This window comes from Eubalaena glacialis, chromosome 4, assembly GCF_028564815.1.
Source record: "Eubalaena glacialis isolate mEubGla1 chromosome 4, mEubGla1.1.hap2.+ XY, whole genome shotgun sequence".
NCBI classification, from domain to species: Eukaryota; Metazoa; Chordata; class Mammalia; order Artiodactyla; family Balaenidae; genus Eubalaena; species Eubalaena glacialis.
The window spans coordinates 183,563,713-183,580,097 of NC_083719.1; the positions used below are offsets into that span (position 1 = coordinate 183,563,713).

Here is a 16,385-nt window from a genome sequence, read left to right on the forward strand (position 1 = left end):
TATTCAGATTTTATCAGCTTTCACATGCACTCATTTGTGTGTGTGTAGTTCTATTCCACGCTGTCACCTGTACAGATTCCTAGAACCACCACCACAGTCAAAATACAGAGCTGTTGGGGACTTCCCCGGTGGGTGAGGTGGTTAAGACTCCGTGCTTCCACTTCAGGGGGCCCAGGTTTGATCCTTGGTTGGGGAACTAGGATCTCACATGCCCTGCGGCCAAAAAGAAAAAAAAAAAAAAAGAAAATACAGAGCTGTTTATTCACCACAAGGGAGCTCCTTCATGCATCCTCTTTATTATGTCCTCACCCACCCTGTTTATGGTGTCCTGACCATGGAGAGAAAAGTCGTGATACCTGTGTTATCAAATCTTTTCTTCCTTTATGACTGCTAGATTTCATGTCATGATCAAAAAGCAGGATCTTGGGAATGATGGTTTTTTTTCTTTTAATCCCTTCAGTTTTTTGTTTGTTTTTTGGAGGCAAAAAGGAAAACAGAAACAAGAGGCTTGGGGCTCAGTCTTTCTGGAAACACACACACACACCTACCCCTCTTTGAGTAGGAAACTCAAGACCACTCACAACTGAAATACCTTGTTAGCAAAAGCGCTTGGCTACTAATTGAATCCTTCATAGCGACAGGCTGGTCAAACACAGCGCTGAGGATATGGAGATATAAGGGAATCCTGCTGTGTTTAACACAGAATAGGTCTGCCAGCCTCCCATTTATGGAGCCAATTCCTAACGGGTCCACAGCAGCCAGCTGCAAAGAGGGAGCTATTTCTGCAGAAATAGTGGAGTTCCCTAATGCCCTTCACCCAGCTTCCCCTAATGTGAACATCTTACGTCACTGTGGTACCAGCCAGGTTATTGAAGCCAGGAAATTAACATCAATACAATCCTATTATCTAATATACAGACCTTATTTGGATTTCACCATTTCTCCCTCTAATGTCATTTTTCTGGTCCCGGATTGTTTGTGTCCCCCGCCCCCAAATTCATGTTGAACCCTAACACCCAGTGTGATGGTATGAGGAGGTGGGGGTCTTTGGGAAATGATTAAGTCATCAGGGTGGAGCCCTCATGAATGGGATTAGTGTCCTCATAAAGGGACCCCAGAGAGCTTCCTCTCTCCCTTCATAATGTAAGGATATAGCAAGATGGAGTCTGTGAACCAGGAAATGGGCTCTCACCAGACACCAATTCTGCCAGAGGCTTGATATTGAATTTCCAGCCTCCAGATCTGTGAGAAATAAATGTGTGTTGTTTAAGCCAGCCAGTCTGTGGGACTTTGTTATTAACAGCCCAGACTAAGGCAAGGATCCAATCCAGGATCCCACATTTCCTTTCCATGTCTTGGTCTCCTCCCTCTGTGATGGTTCCTCAGTCTTTGTCTTTCCTGACACTTTTAAAGAGTACTGCCAATTATCCTGGTACAAGGTCTCTCAACTTGGGTTCATTTGGTATTTGCTTTGATTAAACTGAGGTCGTCCATTTTAGACAGGAATTCCACGGAGGTGGCACTGAGAATGTCCTTCTCTGCATCCCGTTGGCGGCTCCATGGTGTCACTGTCTCATTTTCAGCGACGTTGACTTGATCACTAGGCTAAAGATGGTGTAAAATTACTACTTTCCCTTTGTAACTAATATGTATCTTGGGGGGGAAATACTTTGAGACAACGCAAATATCCTGTTTCTCACCATACGTTTCCCCCACCAGTTTTTAGCAGCGATCCACGGATCTTGGCTGTAACAATCATGAGGTGTTTGCTCAACGGTGATCTGTCATTTCCCTCATTCTGCCTACATGTATTAATCTGAATATTAGTGGTGATCTTTTATTTCCTTCACTCCTTGTACATGTACGAACTAGAGGAGCTGAAGGGTCAATCACTTGCCTAGTGAGAGACGAATGGACCCTAAACCAAGGAACCTGTTCCAATTTCACGCACCCCAGGACCCTCCCTGTACTTCCAAGCCCCGCCCCAAGATGGCGGCCCGGACCGGACGGGCGGGGCTCTCCGGATCACGTGGTCGTGTGGACGCCGACGTGGCCTCCGGCGGACGCCCCACTTGTCCCTCGCCGCGCTCCGTCCGTCGTCCCTGGCCAGCGAACCTGATCCCAAGATGGCGGCGCCCAGCAGAAGAAGGAATGGCGGCGGCGGCGCCGTGAGCTTGTGGGCCGCCCTGCTCCTGGTGGCCGTGGCGCTGAGGCCGGCACGGGCGGTGTCTGAGCCCACGACGGTGGCCTTTGACGTGCGGCCCGGCGGCGTGGTGCACTCCTTCTCCCAGAATGTGGGCCCTGGGGTATGTGCCTCAGCCACCCCGGGGGCTTGAGCAATGGTGCAGGCGGGGGCAGGGCCTGGGGAGGGGGCGCGGACCGGCGGGGCGGGATCTGGGGGGGAGGGGGCGCGGACCGGCGGGGCGGGATCTGGGGGGGGGGGAAACGGACCGGCGGGGGCGGGGCCTGAGGGGTCGCGGACCGGCGTGGGTGGGGCCTGAGGATGGAGGGCGGGACTTGGTAGTGAGGCCTGACAGAACTAAGAAGGGAGGCGGGGCTCCTGGGGGCTGGCGGCGTTGGGAGGGTTGGGTCACTAGCCTCGTGCCTAATTCCTGTCTCATGCCCAGCGTGCCCAAGCAGCCCTATCCCCCAGACCCAGGTGACTCCCTCGCTGTTGGAGGGCAGGACGGGCCCAGAGATGGGGAGAGGGGAGCTGGAGGCTGATGGGCATATGCCTCCAGGGCCTGCAGAAGGTCGTCCCGCTGTAGCTCTGACCAGGGAGGAAGTGGACAGGCGTTGCTCTTTCCTTCCATTGCACAAGGTCCCCCCGTCTTTTTCATTGAAATGTGGGGCCAGGCCCTCCTTACCTGGAGGTAGCAGGCCTGGCTCTAGTCTAGCCTGTCCCTAGCTTATTGAAGAAGTCGCTTCCTCTCCCAGTCTCCTTTTCCCTGCCTGTAACAACGATATCAATCATCACTATTTGTTGAGTACTTCCTTATAACCAAAGGATATTGTGCCAAATTCTTTATGTGAGGCCCATTTTACAGATGAAGAAACAGAGGCTCAGAAAGCTTTGCACTTGTCCAAGGTCCACAGCGGAGCAGAGATGGGCCCCTAGGTGCCCCTGCTTCCAAAGTTCATGTTCCTAGACGGGTGGGTGCTGGAGGGGGGTGTGACCTCCCCCTTCCTGTTCTTCATCCCCTAGAAGCCATCTGGGTTGTTTGTCCTGACCCAGGATCTCCCAAGTAGGGAGACAGGTGCGGGAGTTCCAGATCTGCAGACACTGGAAGGCCTTGCAGGGCTGGCCTCCAGGGACATCGGCCAGAGGGATCTGGCTCCACCTCCTTTCTCTGAGTGCAGATACTCAAAAGCAGGATCTTCTTGATTCTGGATCTCAGAAGGACATCCTGAGACCCTGTACCTCAAGCACTAACGATTATCTCCTACCAAGACTTTTTTTTCCTTCCATTCTCTAGGACAAATATACCTGTGTGTTCACCTATGCATCTCAAGGAGGGACCAATGAGGTGAGTTGTTCAAAATTCTACGTGGTTTAGTACGACGATATCCATTGTCATACAGAGATGCTCTCTAGGCGACACTGGACATCAGACTATTCTTACCTAACCAATAAAAGACAGTGTTTAAGTTACATAGTGATGGCAGATTCCATTCATAATTCCACGGAGTGAACAAACGTCTGGATAGAAGGAGGGATGTGAGACGTGACTCTGCCATTCCCATGAGCCTCTATTAAGGGTATTGTGTTCATTTTCTGTGCTGAGTAACAAATTACCACAGACTGAGTAACTTAAAACAACACCCATTTATTATCCCACGGTTCTGGAGGTCAGAAGTCCCGGTTGGCTCAGCTGGATGCTTCACAAAGCGACAGTCAAGGTGTCAGCTGGGCTGGGTGTTCACCTGCAGGCTCTGGGGAGAACCCTCGTCCAGACACATTCCAGCTGTTAGCAGAATTCGGTCCCTTTCGGTGTGAAACTGAGGTCCCTAGTTCCTTGCTGGCTGTTTTCTCCAGCTGGAGGCAGAAGAGGAGGTAAGAGAGATTCGAAGCACGAGGAGGACGTAGTGCACCACAGCTGGCTTTGAGGGACCACGTGGGAGGGAGGACGTGGTCTCCAGGAGCTGAGAGCGGCCCCCGGCTGGCAGCAAGGAAACGAGGGCTTCAGTCCTCCAACTGCAAGGAATGAATTCTGCTGCAACCACATGAGTTGGAAGAGGACCCAGCGCTCCAGGTGGGAACGCAATCTGGCTGACACTTTGATGTCAGCTTATGAGACTAAGCAAAGGACCCAGCCCACCATGCCCGGGCTTCTGACCTACAGAATTGTGAGCTAATGAATGGGCATTGCTTTTTTTTTTTTTTTTTAATTATTTATTTTTATTTATTTTTGGCTGCATCGGGTCTTTGTTCCTGCGCACAGGCTTTCTCTAGTTGCGGCGGGCGGGGGCTAGTCTTCATTGCGGTGCGCGGGTTTCTCATTGCGGTGGCTTCCCTTGTTGAGGAGCATGGGCTCTAGGCGCGCAGGCTTCAGTAGTTGTGGCATGTGGGCTCAGTAGTTGTGGCTCGCAGGCTCTAGAGCGCAGGCTCAGTAGTTGTGACGCACGGGCTGAGTTGCTCCGCGGCACGTTGGATCTTCCTGGACCAGGGCTCGAACCTGTGTCCCCTGCATTGGCAGGCGGGTTCTTAACCACTGCACCACCAGGGAATTCCGGCACAGCTTTTAATGCTACTAAATTTGTGGTAATTTGTCACACAGTGTAGTGAGTTGAATGAGGCCCCCCCGCCCCGTAAAGATATGTCCACATCCTAATGCCTTGAACCTGTGACTTTTAAGAAAAAGTCTTTGTAGATGTAATTAAGTTAAAGATCTTGAGATGAACAGATTATCTTGGATTACCCGGGTGAGCCCTAAATCCAGTGGCACACATCCTTGTAAGAGACACACATGGGAGATTTGATAAAAAGAAGACACACAGAGGAAAAGGCCATGTGAAGATGGAGGCAGAGGTGGAGTGATGTGGCCACAAGCCAAGGGACACCTGGAGCCGCCAGAAACTGGAAGATGCAGGAAGGATTCTCCCCTGGGGCCTCCAGAGGGAACACGGCCCTGCCCACACCTTGATTTTGGACTGCTGGCCTCCAGACTGTGAGAGAACAGATTTCAGCTGTAAGCTACCAAATTTGTGGTGATTTGTTCCAGCAGCCCCAGGAAACGAATACACACAGCAATAGACTACTGTTACAGCCAGATATGCACCATTACAGATAAATACTCTGAGGATAAAATACTGTTGTTAAATTCTGGCTAGACACCGCCGCTTGGTTCTGTCTGAAGGGAGGGCAGCACACATGTTTGAGAAGAGACACAAGACAGATTTTCTCCTCGTGATTGTTAGAAAGAATGAAAGATAATTGAAAAGGAAGAATTAATTGTCACTGCGAAAGTCAGTGTAAAGCATCTTTTGTACCCCTAAATTGTGCTTTCCTCCCCAACCCTCAGACTGTAGGGAACACTACTGTCCTTCCAGAAGAGTCTATGGCACTGTGTCCCATAACAATGGAGAGTCCCAGAGATGGAGGCTGCCTGGGGACCGCTCCATGTTTGCCTGTCACGTGCCTACCCCTCCCAGCATCCTGGTTCTGAGTCCCTCTCTTCCACCCCCACTCCCCGACTCAGGGCAGCACATTAAAATGGGCAAGAGCGGGAATTCCCTGGGTCCAGTGGTTAGGACTCGGCGCTCTCACTGCCGTGGCCCCAGGTTCGATCCCTGGTCAGGGAACTAAGATCCTGCAAGCCGGGCAGTGCGGCCAAAAACAAAAAAAAACAAAAAACGGTGAGAGCGAGTTCTCCCGCTCCACCGGGCACTGCTGACTTTAGAGGCGGGGTCGCTCTCTGTGGGGGGCCGTCCTGGGCAGCCTCCCTGGCCCCCACCCACTCGATGCCAGCAGCCACCCCCCCCAGTGTCTGCTGGGGAACAAAAGGGTCCCCAAGTGAAAACCACTGGGCAAGAGTGACATGAAATGCACTCCTTATTTTGGATGTTTCCAGTTTGTAAATAAAAGTAAATGATTCCTAGCAACAGTACTTTATTTATTTTTTTGGCCGCACCGCGTAGCATGTGGGACCTTAGTTCCCCGACCAGGGATTGAACCAGCGCCCCCTGCATTGGAAGCACGGAGTCTTAACCACTGGACCGCCAGGGAAGTCCCCCAGCAACAGTATTTTAACAAAATGTAGCAAACGCCTGGTGACACCCTTCCCAGCGGTGTCACCAGGGGGTTGCAGCTCTGCTGGGGAGCATCGCTGCCCTTCCCCCTGCCTCCAGGACAGCAGGCATCCTGCGATCGTCCGCCCCTTCCTTGGCCACCTCCAGGCCTCGCTGCTTCTCCAAGTGGTCCACTCCACTGTGGGATGGTGACAAGTGGTGGAACATTCTCCCTTGATCCAGGCCCCTTGGTCCAGCCGTGCCCTGCCACGAGCTCCAGATCAGTCCCAAAGCGCCTTCCTCCCCCAGTCAGCCCTTTCCATGCCTCCTTTGTTGTGTAGATGATGAATTCATTATACAATAAAATTGTGAGAGCACCATCGCCTAGGTGTTTGTCTGGCAGCCCGCACTGTGCTGAGACAGATACACGTCTCGTTTCCTCTTCAGAACCCCAGGAGGCTGTCCTTATCCCCGCCTTACACATGAGGACACGGTGGCCCAGAGGCTGAAGACTGCCCTGGCTCCCCCAGCTGGGACGTGACCAAGGTCCCCAAGGCGCAGGCCCCTGACCGCCGCCCTGAGCCAGGACACGCCTCGCGTCACCAGCAGCTTGGAAAAGAGCGCCCGCGCCTCCCTAACGGGACCCTTGGGATGGACATTCCACTGCAGCGTAGGGGGAGAGACCTAGGCTCACTCTTGGAAAGGCGGCTGGGTCACAAATTCTAAAACCAGCATCGGGCTTGATTCTCCCGTTTGGGATGAGGGGATTCATCCTAAAGGAAACACCTAAGAGCAGAGCAGACGTGTCCAGCACCGACTTGTTCCGGCAGCACCGGCCTAGAACTGAGATCATCAGAGACCAAGGGCCGACTGCAGAGCTGCGTGAACCCAACGGTGCGACCCGCGGGCTCTCTGGCTGCTGGCCTGCCGCCTGCTTAGGCGCAAACAGCCGGCCGGATTCTCAGCAAACGTGCAGGGGCTGTCCAGGATGTTCTCCGGGATCCGCTTGGCCACACTTGGGGGCCCTGCCAAGATGGCCCTCGGAGCAGCTGGAACGGAAGCCCCAGAGGCCCAAGTGGCGCTTCTCTAGAGCCATCGTCAACAGAGGGGAAATGGGTCTGTGGTCTGGGCTCCCAGGGGGCCCGGGATGCAGGCTGGGCTTGGGGAGAGCGGGAGGCCAGGCTGCTTTGACAGTGGTTCGTTTCTCCAGAGGGTCACCTGAGAGGCCGGCTGGTGCCGGGTGACAGCAGGCACAGGGTCATTCATCACCTCAGCGCCGGCCAGGATCCTGAGCAGCCAGAGAGCTCGTCCAAGGTTGGCGGGAATGCGGCCACTTGGGAAAACTGGCCCTTTCTTATCAAGTTAAACATACGACCCCATGCTTCCACTCCTCGGTATCTACCCGTTAGAAATGAAAACTTATGTCCACACAAAGCTTGTACGTGAATGTTCATAGCAGCCTGATTCATAGTAGCCAACAAGTGGAAACAACCCAAGTGTCCCCCAGCTGATGATGGATAAACGCAGTGTGGTCCCTTCACACATGGGAACATCACTCAGCCATGAAAAGGGGAGAAGCACTGACACTCGCTACAACGTGGATGGACCCTGAGAACACGATGCTCAGTGAGAGAAGCCAGACACAGAAGGACCCAGAGTGTGTGATTCCACTGATGGGAAATGTCCAGAACAGGCAAATCCACAGACACAGAGAGTGGGTTCGTGGTGGTTGGGCTGGGGGAGGAGATGGGGGTGTGCCTGCTCATGGGGATGGGACTTCTTTGGGGGGTGATGAGAATTAGATACAGGTGATGGTTGCACAGCTCTGAATATACTAGGAAGCATTGAAGCATGCACTTTAAAAGCATATCGTCTATACATGTATTTTTTTAAAATATAAATTTATTTATTTATTTTTGGCTGCGTTGGGTCTTTGTTGCTGCGCGCGGGCTTTCTCTAGTTGCGGCAGGCGGGGCCTACTCTTCGTTGCGGTGCACGGGCTTCTCTTTGTTGTGGAGCACGGGCTCTAGGCGCACGGGCTCAGTAGTTGTGGCACACGGGCTCAGTAGTTGTGGCTCGCGGGCTTAGTTGCTCTGCGGCATGTGGGATCTTCCCAGACCAGGGCTCGAACCCGGGTCCCCTACATTGGCAGGAGGATTCTTAACCACTGCGCCACCAGGGAGACCCCGTATTGTATGTTATGTAAACTGTTTCTCAATAAAGCTGTTAAAGGTAAGTGAATTATTGATATACATGTAGCCACATGGGTGAATCTGATATGCGTTAGGCTGAGTGAGACTGACCGACACAGGAGACCATGTCCTGTGTGATTCCACTCAGGTGGCATTTCGCAAAGGCACAACTATGGGGACAGAGCAGATCAGTGGTTACCAGGAATTTGCAGGCAGGGGTTGACTCCAGAGGGATGGAGGAGAGATAACTGGGAAGATGGAACTGATCTGTATCTTGATTGGGCGGTGGATACACAGTGTGTGCATTTGTCAAAACTCATAGACACTGAAATGGGTCCATTTCACCATCTGTTACTTGTCTCCTAATAAAAAATAATAGCGGTTACCAATTACCTGTCCTCGATTACACCCGGCCACTTAGATCCTGAGCCCCCTAGCCTCCCAGAGAAGGTCACAGAGGCTTGGGCTGAACAGGCTGCCCGAAAACAGCCTCGTGTGAGTGTCTGAGGCCAAAACCTGAGCCTTACCAAGGGCGCCTAGTGCCCACCCCAGCCTGTGGCCTCGAGACCAAGGTCAAGTTCATATAACAAGACTACTCAGAGGGATGTTGACCCTATTGCTAAGAAGCTCTTGGTTTTAATTTTGTTTGCTTTCATAATTAAAAAAAAAAAATGTTTAAATGTTTGCCTCGGGACTTCCCTGGTGGTCCAATGGTTAAGACTTCGAGCTCCCAATGCCGGGGGGCCCAGGTCCGATCCCTGGTCGGGGAAGTAGATCCCGCGTGCATGCCGCAACTAAGACCCGGCACAGCCAAATAAATAAATAAATAAATATTTTTTTTTAAAAAAAGAAGGCTCATTTTCATGAATCTTTTAAGAGCTATGGAAAACCATCCCAGATATATTTCACAGCGTAAAACTGTTTCCGGGTGCTCAGAGGCCTTGGAGCCGTGGGCAGGAGTTTTTAAATAGAAAATAAATGTGTTGGGCAGGTCCCCTTACCATGCCTGCCCCACCTGAGTAATTGGCTTCTACCTTCATGCTGCAGGCAAAAGACTTCCAAGTCACCATTTACTCCCATTATAATTAACATACAAATGGCCTTGTTTCTATTAATGGAAAAGCTCTGGCATTTAACCAGATTATCAGCAATCGTATTCCACCTTTACTCTCTGGAGAGGATGGGACACTCTCATTTTCCTAGCAAAACGCAAAAACGCCGCAGGTCACCAGACCTTGCGTTTGGCCGGGTTTTCAGAGGCCCTGAAAATGAGAATAAACTGGTAGCGGTGTGTTTTGGAACCATTTAAAAAAATTTTTTTTAATTTAATTTTTTTAAAAAGCTAACACAGGGACTTCCCTGGCAGTCCAGTGGTTAGGACTCCACGCTTCCACTGCAGGGGGCATGGGTTCGATCCCTGGTTGGGGAACTAAGATCCCACATGCCGTGCGGCCAAAATAATAAAAATAAAAAAGCTAACACACGTCATTCAAAAAGAAAAAAACATAAGAAGCTCTCCAGTGCCTTCTGTCAGCCCAGTTCCCACCCACGTCCTACATGTAACCGGGGTTATTAAAATCTTGCATCTTCTCCGAGGACTGCTCTATGCTTATGCAAGCAAGCATGGGTGTATTGTCTTTCCTTCTTTTATTTTTGTTTTTATCTTTCCCAATAGACTTTATTTTTTACAGCAAAATGGAGCGGAAGGCACAGAGATTTCCTGTATACCCCTGCCCCCCAACCATCGCCCACCAGAGTGGGACGTTTGTGACAGTCGTTGATGAACCTACATGGACATGCCATCACCCCAAGTCCAGAGTTGCCATCAGGGTTCACTCCTGGTGTGGTGCGTGCCGTGGGCTTGGACAGACATATGATGGCGAGGCTGTGTGTCCCAGACTGACCTCCCTGTCCTCTCTCCCCAGAAGTGGCAGATGAGTCTGGGGACCAGCGAAGACCACCAGCACTTGACCTGCACCATCTGGAGGTGAGCGAGGGTCCGGTGGTGGGATCTCCTCCCGGACGAGACACCTTCGCTCTGGGCGGTACCCATACCGACGGCGTCCTGCGCCCCTGGAGGGTCGCAGGCGGGAGAGGGGGTGCCGTCCTGTGTGGGACTTGAGGGCGAGGAGGGCTTCCCAGGGAAGCACGTTGACACTGAGGCCGAGAGGGGGCGGGGGGACTGGGAGGTGGGGTCTAGGCAGTGGCCGCAGCCCCGGGAGAGGGGCCGGGCTCCCCAGACGCCACCCCCTTCATGGTCACCTCAGTCACATTGCTTGCTCAAGAACTTAATCTCCCGCTGTGCCCACCCTTCTCATAATCCCACTTCCTGGAGCCCAGCTCCATGAGCCCAAGAAGGGGGTGCTCGGCCCTCTGACGGGGAGGAGGGTGATGGAGCTTCACCAATTCCTGGCCCTTCTCCCCTGGGCCTCACGGCCTGGAATGTGTCGCCCAAGCAGAACAGATTTCTCAAGCATTTGCCACGCGCCTGACATAGAAGTCCCAGCCGCGCTCTCACCCTCAGGGGACCGGGGTCAACATAGGGGACAGATCAAGAAACGGGACATATTAGAGAGCAGCGACAGCGACATTTAGTTAAAGAACACGCTTGCAGGCATGGTGCAGAATCCCCATCTCCTGCTCGATGCGTTACAAACTGCAGGCGTTTTAGTACCAAGTATTGTTGGGGAGCTTCTCGTGGGGGCGGAAGCCCTGCGTCCTCAACACGCTACCGCCAGCCCCGCTGAGAGGGGACACCCTGTCTGTGCCCCTTCCCGGCCTCAGAGAGAAGCATCCCAGAGGCAGGGAGCTGGGGTGGGGGGCTCCCTAATTACAGGTTAGCAATCAGGGCTGCATCCCCCCGGCTGTAGACCACCATCTCACACAGGCTCGTGAGCACCAGCCCTCCACCTGGGCACAGACCCAGGCCGCACTGGCCCAAAGCAGGGTCCTCAGCCCGCGGCCTCTTAGCTGACCACCCAGCGGCCCCCCAGGGACACAGCCCCAGACACCCTCCTGTTCCTAGTTAACCCCCATACTTCTCACCCCCGGGATGTGGCCCGGCCTCACCCCTAGCGCACACCTGGGATGTTGTCCACTGGATGAGAAGTGTTCTGTGAGTGGATGCGAGAGGCCCCGTTCTAGAACAGCTCCTACCCAGAAGGGGAAAGAGGCTTGTCCATCAACGAGCCAGAAGAGCATCCTGGCAAAGAGGAAACAGTGGATCACATTGAGGGCGCCCCATCCGTCCTTCCCAGAAATGCCTGGCAGCAGATCCCATCTTGGAGAGCGGGGGGGCACGCAGCCCTGGGCTGACCCCGTCGCCCGACCTTTCTTCGCAGGCCCCAGGGCAAGTCCTACCTGTACTTTACGCAGTTCAAGGCGGAGGTGCGGGGTGCTGAGATCGAGTACGGCATGGCCTACGTGAGTGTCACCTGCACGTGGGGTGGCCGCCTGGCTGGGCCACCAGGGACTGCAACTTGGAGACCCCGGGGGGGCGGCGGGGGGAATGAGGAGATGGACACCAAGCCCTTAGAGGGAGGCCTGGAGGCACGGGGGGCCGGGGTTACGGTGCCCAGAGGGGAACCCGGCTGACCCCCAGGGACACCTGGCCTCCCTCCTGTAAGGCCCACCAGCCTCCCACCAGTGCCCCCTGCTGGCAAAGCCAACAGGAAGTCGGGGGGCAAGGGCGCTCAGCCCTGGGACAGGGGCAGCGAAGGCGGAAGCTGGCCCAGGGGGCAGGTGGGCGGCTCATTGGTATCGGGGGGGCCCCGCGCCCCTTGGCTCCAGTGACCTGTGGTTCCCAGCCCAGCCAGCACCTTCTGCTGCGCTCCTGACCCCCACGGCCCCCACTCCAGAGCCCAGCCACTCTGCAGAGCCCACCCCTGCTTCTCCGTCTGGGTCAGAAACAGTTTGAAAACCACCTTATCAGTCCAAGAAGCAGAAGAGGAGACAGGCATTAAGAGATTCACTGCCAGGAATCGGCTTCCACTGTGGGGACCTGGCTTTGGGGGTTTCCTCCAGGGAAGCCTCAGCTCTGCCCTGAAGGCCCTCCCCCTGATTGAATCAGGCCCACCCAAGTCCCCGAGGATAATCTCTTTTACTTGAAGTCAGCTCAGGATGAACCTCTGTCACATCTACAAAATGCCCTCCCAGCAACCCCAGCAAGGGTCTGATTGTATGACGGGGACTGTGGCCGCTCCGATGACACATCAGACTGTCCATCAGACGGTTAATAATCGCTCTCTGGGGTCCCTTCTTACTTTGAAACTCTATTATTTTTACTGATTTGAAAAAGACACAATTCTGCTGTTTAAAAATTACATGCGAGAGACTGCCATGCTAGTATCATTTCCATAAATTAACTAAAAAAAAAAAAAAATTCCCTTGGATTTGCGGGGAAGGCATGAAGCTTTAAGCTAGTTGACAATCTCGTAAGTGGATTAACCCACTGCTTCTGCTGGATTCTCTTTTATGTGCTTAAAAAAGCATCGCGCGGCTCTTCAGCAGAAGCATGCAGCTTTAGCCTCTGCTGCTCTGCAAAGCCAAGCGAGCCGTGTTCTTTCCCAATTAGAAAAGTTTCCACTTGTTCCCTTTCAGTCGAAAGCTGCTTTTGAAAGAGAGAGTGATGTGCCCCTGAAAAACGAGGAATTTGAAGTGACCAAAACAGCAGGTATGTAGAGGGGTTTGTGGAGCTGGAATCCAGGTTCTCAAGCAGGGAGTGGATGAGAGAGGGGACAAGACCCCCGCTAGAGGGCGATCCAGGGGCCCTGTGGTGAGAGGAGCCTGCCATCCCTAAACGGCTTCCGCAAAGGGCCACCTAGTAAATATTTTCGGCTTTGGGGCCCCCTTTGAAACAACTCGACCCAGCCCCCGTAGGGCAAAGTCAGCCATAAGCCACTAGTCAGTGAATGGGGGTGGCTGCCTTCTAATAAAACTTTATTTCGTGAACACTGAACTGTGAATGTCATATCACTTTCCCATATCACAGGATGCCATTTTTCCTTTGATTTTTCTTAAAGCTATTTGAAAATGTAGAAACCACTCTTCGCTCACGGGCGGCAGGCACACTTGCCCAATCCCTAGCAGAGAACGGAGAGCATGAGAATCTGTCCTCGGAGAGCTGCGTCCTGGGACACTCAGCTCCATAGGAGGCCGGGGAGCAGGGGGCCGCGGGGTCTGACGCCTACACAGCCTGGCCGTCCTGGGCTCCGTGACAGCTTCAGGCAGTGTGGTCGGGACCTTGTGCATGCATGACATGGGAGGCGGGGGTCACCTCCTGAGGCCCCGAGACCCCCATGGCCTCTGACCCCCATTCAGCTGTAGCCATGCAGGCCAGATGCCGAGCAGAAAGAGGGGGGGTAGGCACCCGAGTTGGGGCTCAGGGTGCGAGAGCAAGGGGGGACGAGTGAGTGAGACGGTGAACATGGGGCTGAGCTGAGTCGGGGAGCCCCAAGGGTCCTGAAGGACGCGGGAGAGATGAGGAACCCATGTGGCCGTGGACGTCACCAGGCACCAAGGGGAGGGGAGGGGAGGGGAATGGGCAGCATGAGCGGGGCTTTAGGAGGGCCTGGAAGGAGGCCCGACCTGCCCGCAGGTCCTCCGGGTGGGGGCAGGGGCCCGTTCAGAGTGGAGATCAAGGACAGAGGGGATTGGGTTGCTGCAGACCCTGAGCCCCAGGGAGCATAGGCGGTGAGGATGGACAGGGAGTGGGGGGCAGGCTGGGTGGGCAGAGAGGGGGGCGGCCAGGTTCCCTGACCCTGCCCGAAGAGCGTCAGACAAGTTTGCCAGTGCAAACCTCCAAACCCCAGCCATTCTCAGTGTGGCAAAAATGACCACGGCTCTTCCCACGTCGACATCTCCCATGGCCTCCCACTGCCCTCAGGACAGTCCCACAGCCTCCCCACCTTTCTCCTATCCGTCACCCGTAAGACATCCAGGGCCAGGGGCCTTTCCCTGTGGAGTCCACTTGGAGACTGCTCCCTTGCCTTGCCCTGCTCCCATCGTCGGCTGCACGGCTTGCCTCCGCAAATCCTCCTCAGGACACGGAGGATTTGCGGAGGCAAGGGCTGACCAAGGGTTTCTTCTTTTGCAGTGTCCCACAGGCCCGGGGCCTTCAAGGCTGAGCTGTCCAAGCTGGTGATCGTGGCCAAGGCGACACGCAGTGAGCTGTGACCAGGAGCCCCTTTGAGGGCGGCTTTTCCTCATCTCCGCTGAAGGAGCCGGGCCCCATGAGGGCCCAGTACTTGTTTTCAGTGGGGGATGGGGGCTGTTAATTTTCTGCCCAGGCTGACGTTGCCCCGTTCAGAGGGCTTCGCAGGGCAGCTGAGGCCCCGGGGCAGAGTGCGGAGGGCCAGGACTCTCCTGGCTCCCACCTTTTTCTCCCCACGAGGAGTGTGGCTCTGAGACCCACTGCTCTTCTTATCAGAAGAGGCATCAGGGCACAAGGTGGGGCTCGCGGGGGTCACAGCTTTTCTGAAGCCAGCAACGTCTCCCCTAGGATCAGGCCAGGCTCCAGGACGCTCCTGGGGAGAGCCATCCTGCTGCTCTCTGACCCTAAGCCAGCTGTTTTCTTGTCATCCCCCAGGGGACCAACTTTCAGACTAACTGGGCAGGAGTGAAATGTTCTTTCATGTTTAAATAAATAAGACAATTAAAAAGTAACCACACAGTCTTGGCATCTGGCGCTGGTGCCCGCCTGGCTGGGCACGTGGGGCTGGGGGCCCCTACTTCCCTTTGCTGCTGGAGACGGGTTAGCTGCATCACCCTGGGCACAGGGACTTTTCTGCAGCCGCAGACGTGCCGTACCCGAGGCAGCTGGACCTCGCCGAGCCCATGGGGCCACGCCCAGCAGAGGGTGAGCGCTCCAGGGCAGACCTGCTCTTCTGCATCCTGTGGTTGGCTCTGCTTATTTTTTTTGAGGCCGGATTGCAGCTCGGTGACTTTAAAAAAAAAAACAAAAACCCGCAAGCAAACCAAAATAAATAAACGGTATCCCCAAAGGCCTCAGCCACTCAGGGGAGCCTGGTCTCCCAACAGCGGGGCCTGGGAGTCTGACCCCCACTAGACTGTCACCCTGACCTCTGACTGTGAGGAAAGAAACCATGTGGCCATGAAGCGGGTCCTTGATGATCAGAATCACCACGTTGGGTCGACTGAGGCCTCTCTGTTCCTGTCACTCACCTGGCCCTCCCTCATGCCACCCAGAAGCCTGGTGCTGCTGTGACCCCTCCTGCCCCGGGGCCTCAGCGGTGCTGGTGTAGGAATGGCTACAGAGAGAGGCGCAAGCAAGATGAACAGCTGTTCTCAGAACCAGTAACTACTGAGGGGGACCTTGGGCCCACGGTACTCAGGGCAGGGGCGGGGCACCAGCAGCCTCAGTGGTCAAGCGCACATGATCTGCACCACCTCGTGAGCAGCTCTGGAGGCACACACGTCCTCAGGGAGGCTCGCTCCACCGAGCACGGCGACCTGCAGCTCTCAACAGGGCCTAGGAGATGATTGCCCAGGGCCTCCTGCAAAAACCTGGCAGCTGGACACAGGTGGAGACGATGGTGCACCCTGGGCCCTGAGGTGCGTGAGGGCCAGACCCTGGCTGAGAGGGATATTGATTCTTCTATGGTCAGCCTGGAGTCACTTACCACTTCCAAGTACTGGGCACCAGCAGGGATGCAGAGCGGTAGGTGCAATGTGCTGGGACACAGCAGGGCACCTCTGGACACAGAGAAGCTTCCCCTTTACTCCATGTGACGTGTGCATGTGCCTTTATGGAGCTTTCTGGTGAGCGAAGCCGCCTGGCCCCAGGACCTTTGGTCATGATGAGGAGCTGGACTGAGCCCTGTTTGGGCTGCAGAAGCCAAGCTCTGCCACCCCACTAGTCTGCTAGTCTGTCATCCAACGCAGCGGGAATCAAACCTGCTAACAGGCTGCGGGTGTGTGACGTTTATGTGCAACCTTGATTCAAAA

At 54.5% G+C, this 16,385-nt stretch overlaps 1 protein-coding gene across 1 annotated transcript; it reads left to right on the forward strand.

Moving 5' to 3' along the window:
* The first annotated feature begins 2,077 nt into the window (after nt 1-2,077).
* Nucleotides 2,078-15,083, forward strand: MYDGF (myeloid derived growth factor). The gene is made up of 6 exons (XM_061190694.1): nt 2,078-2,306; nt 3,477-3,527; nt 10,346-10,407; nt 11,762-11,843; nt 13,020-13,092; nt 14,515-15,083. The coding sequence occupies exons 1-6, from the start codon at nt 2,127-2,129 to the stop codon at nt 14,592-14,594; spliced, it is 528 nt and encodes a 175-aa protein (XP_061046677.1). The 5' UTR covers nt 2,078-2,126; the 3' UTR covers nt 14,595-15,083.
* Nucleotides 15,084-16,385: the final 1,302 nt, after the last annotated feature.

What these genes read in the sequence shown, in the direction of transcription:
- MYDGF (XM_061190694.1), top strand. Translation starts at nt 2,127, where the DNA reads ATGGCGGCGCCCAGCAGAAGAAGGAATGGCGGCGGCGGCGCCGTGAGC. An exon ending in CTCAAGGAGGGACCAATGAG is followed by an intron (nt 3,528 to 10,345) that starts GTGAGTTGTTCA and finishes CTCTCTCCCCAG; the next exon opens with AAGTGGCAGATGAGTCTGGG. An exon ending in TCGAGTACGGCATGGCCTAC is followed by an intron (nt 11,844 to 13,019) that starts GTGAGTGTCACC and finishes GTTCCCTTTCAG; the next exon opens with TCGAAAGCTGCTTTTGAAAG.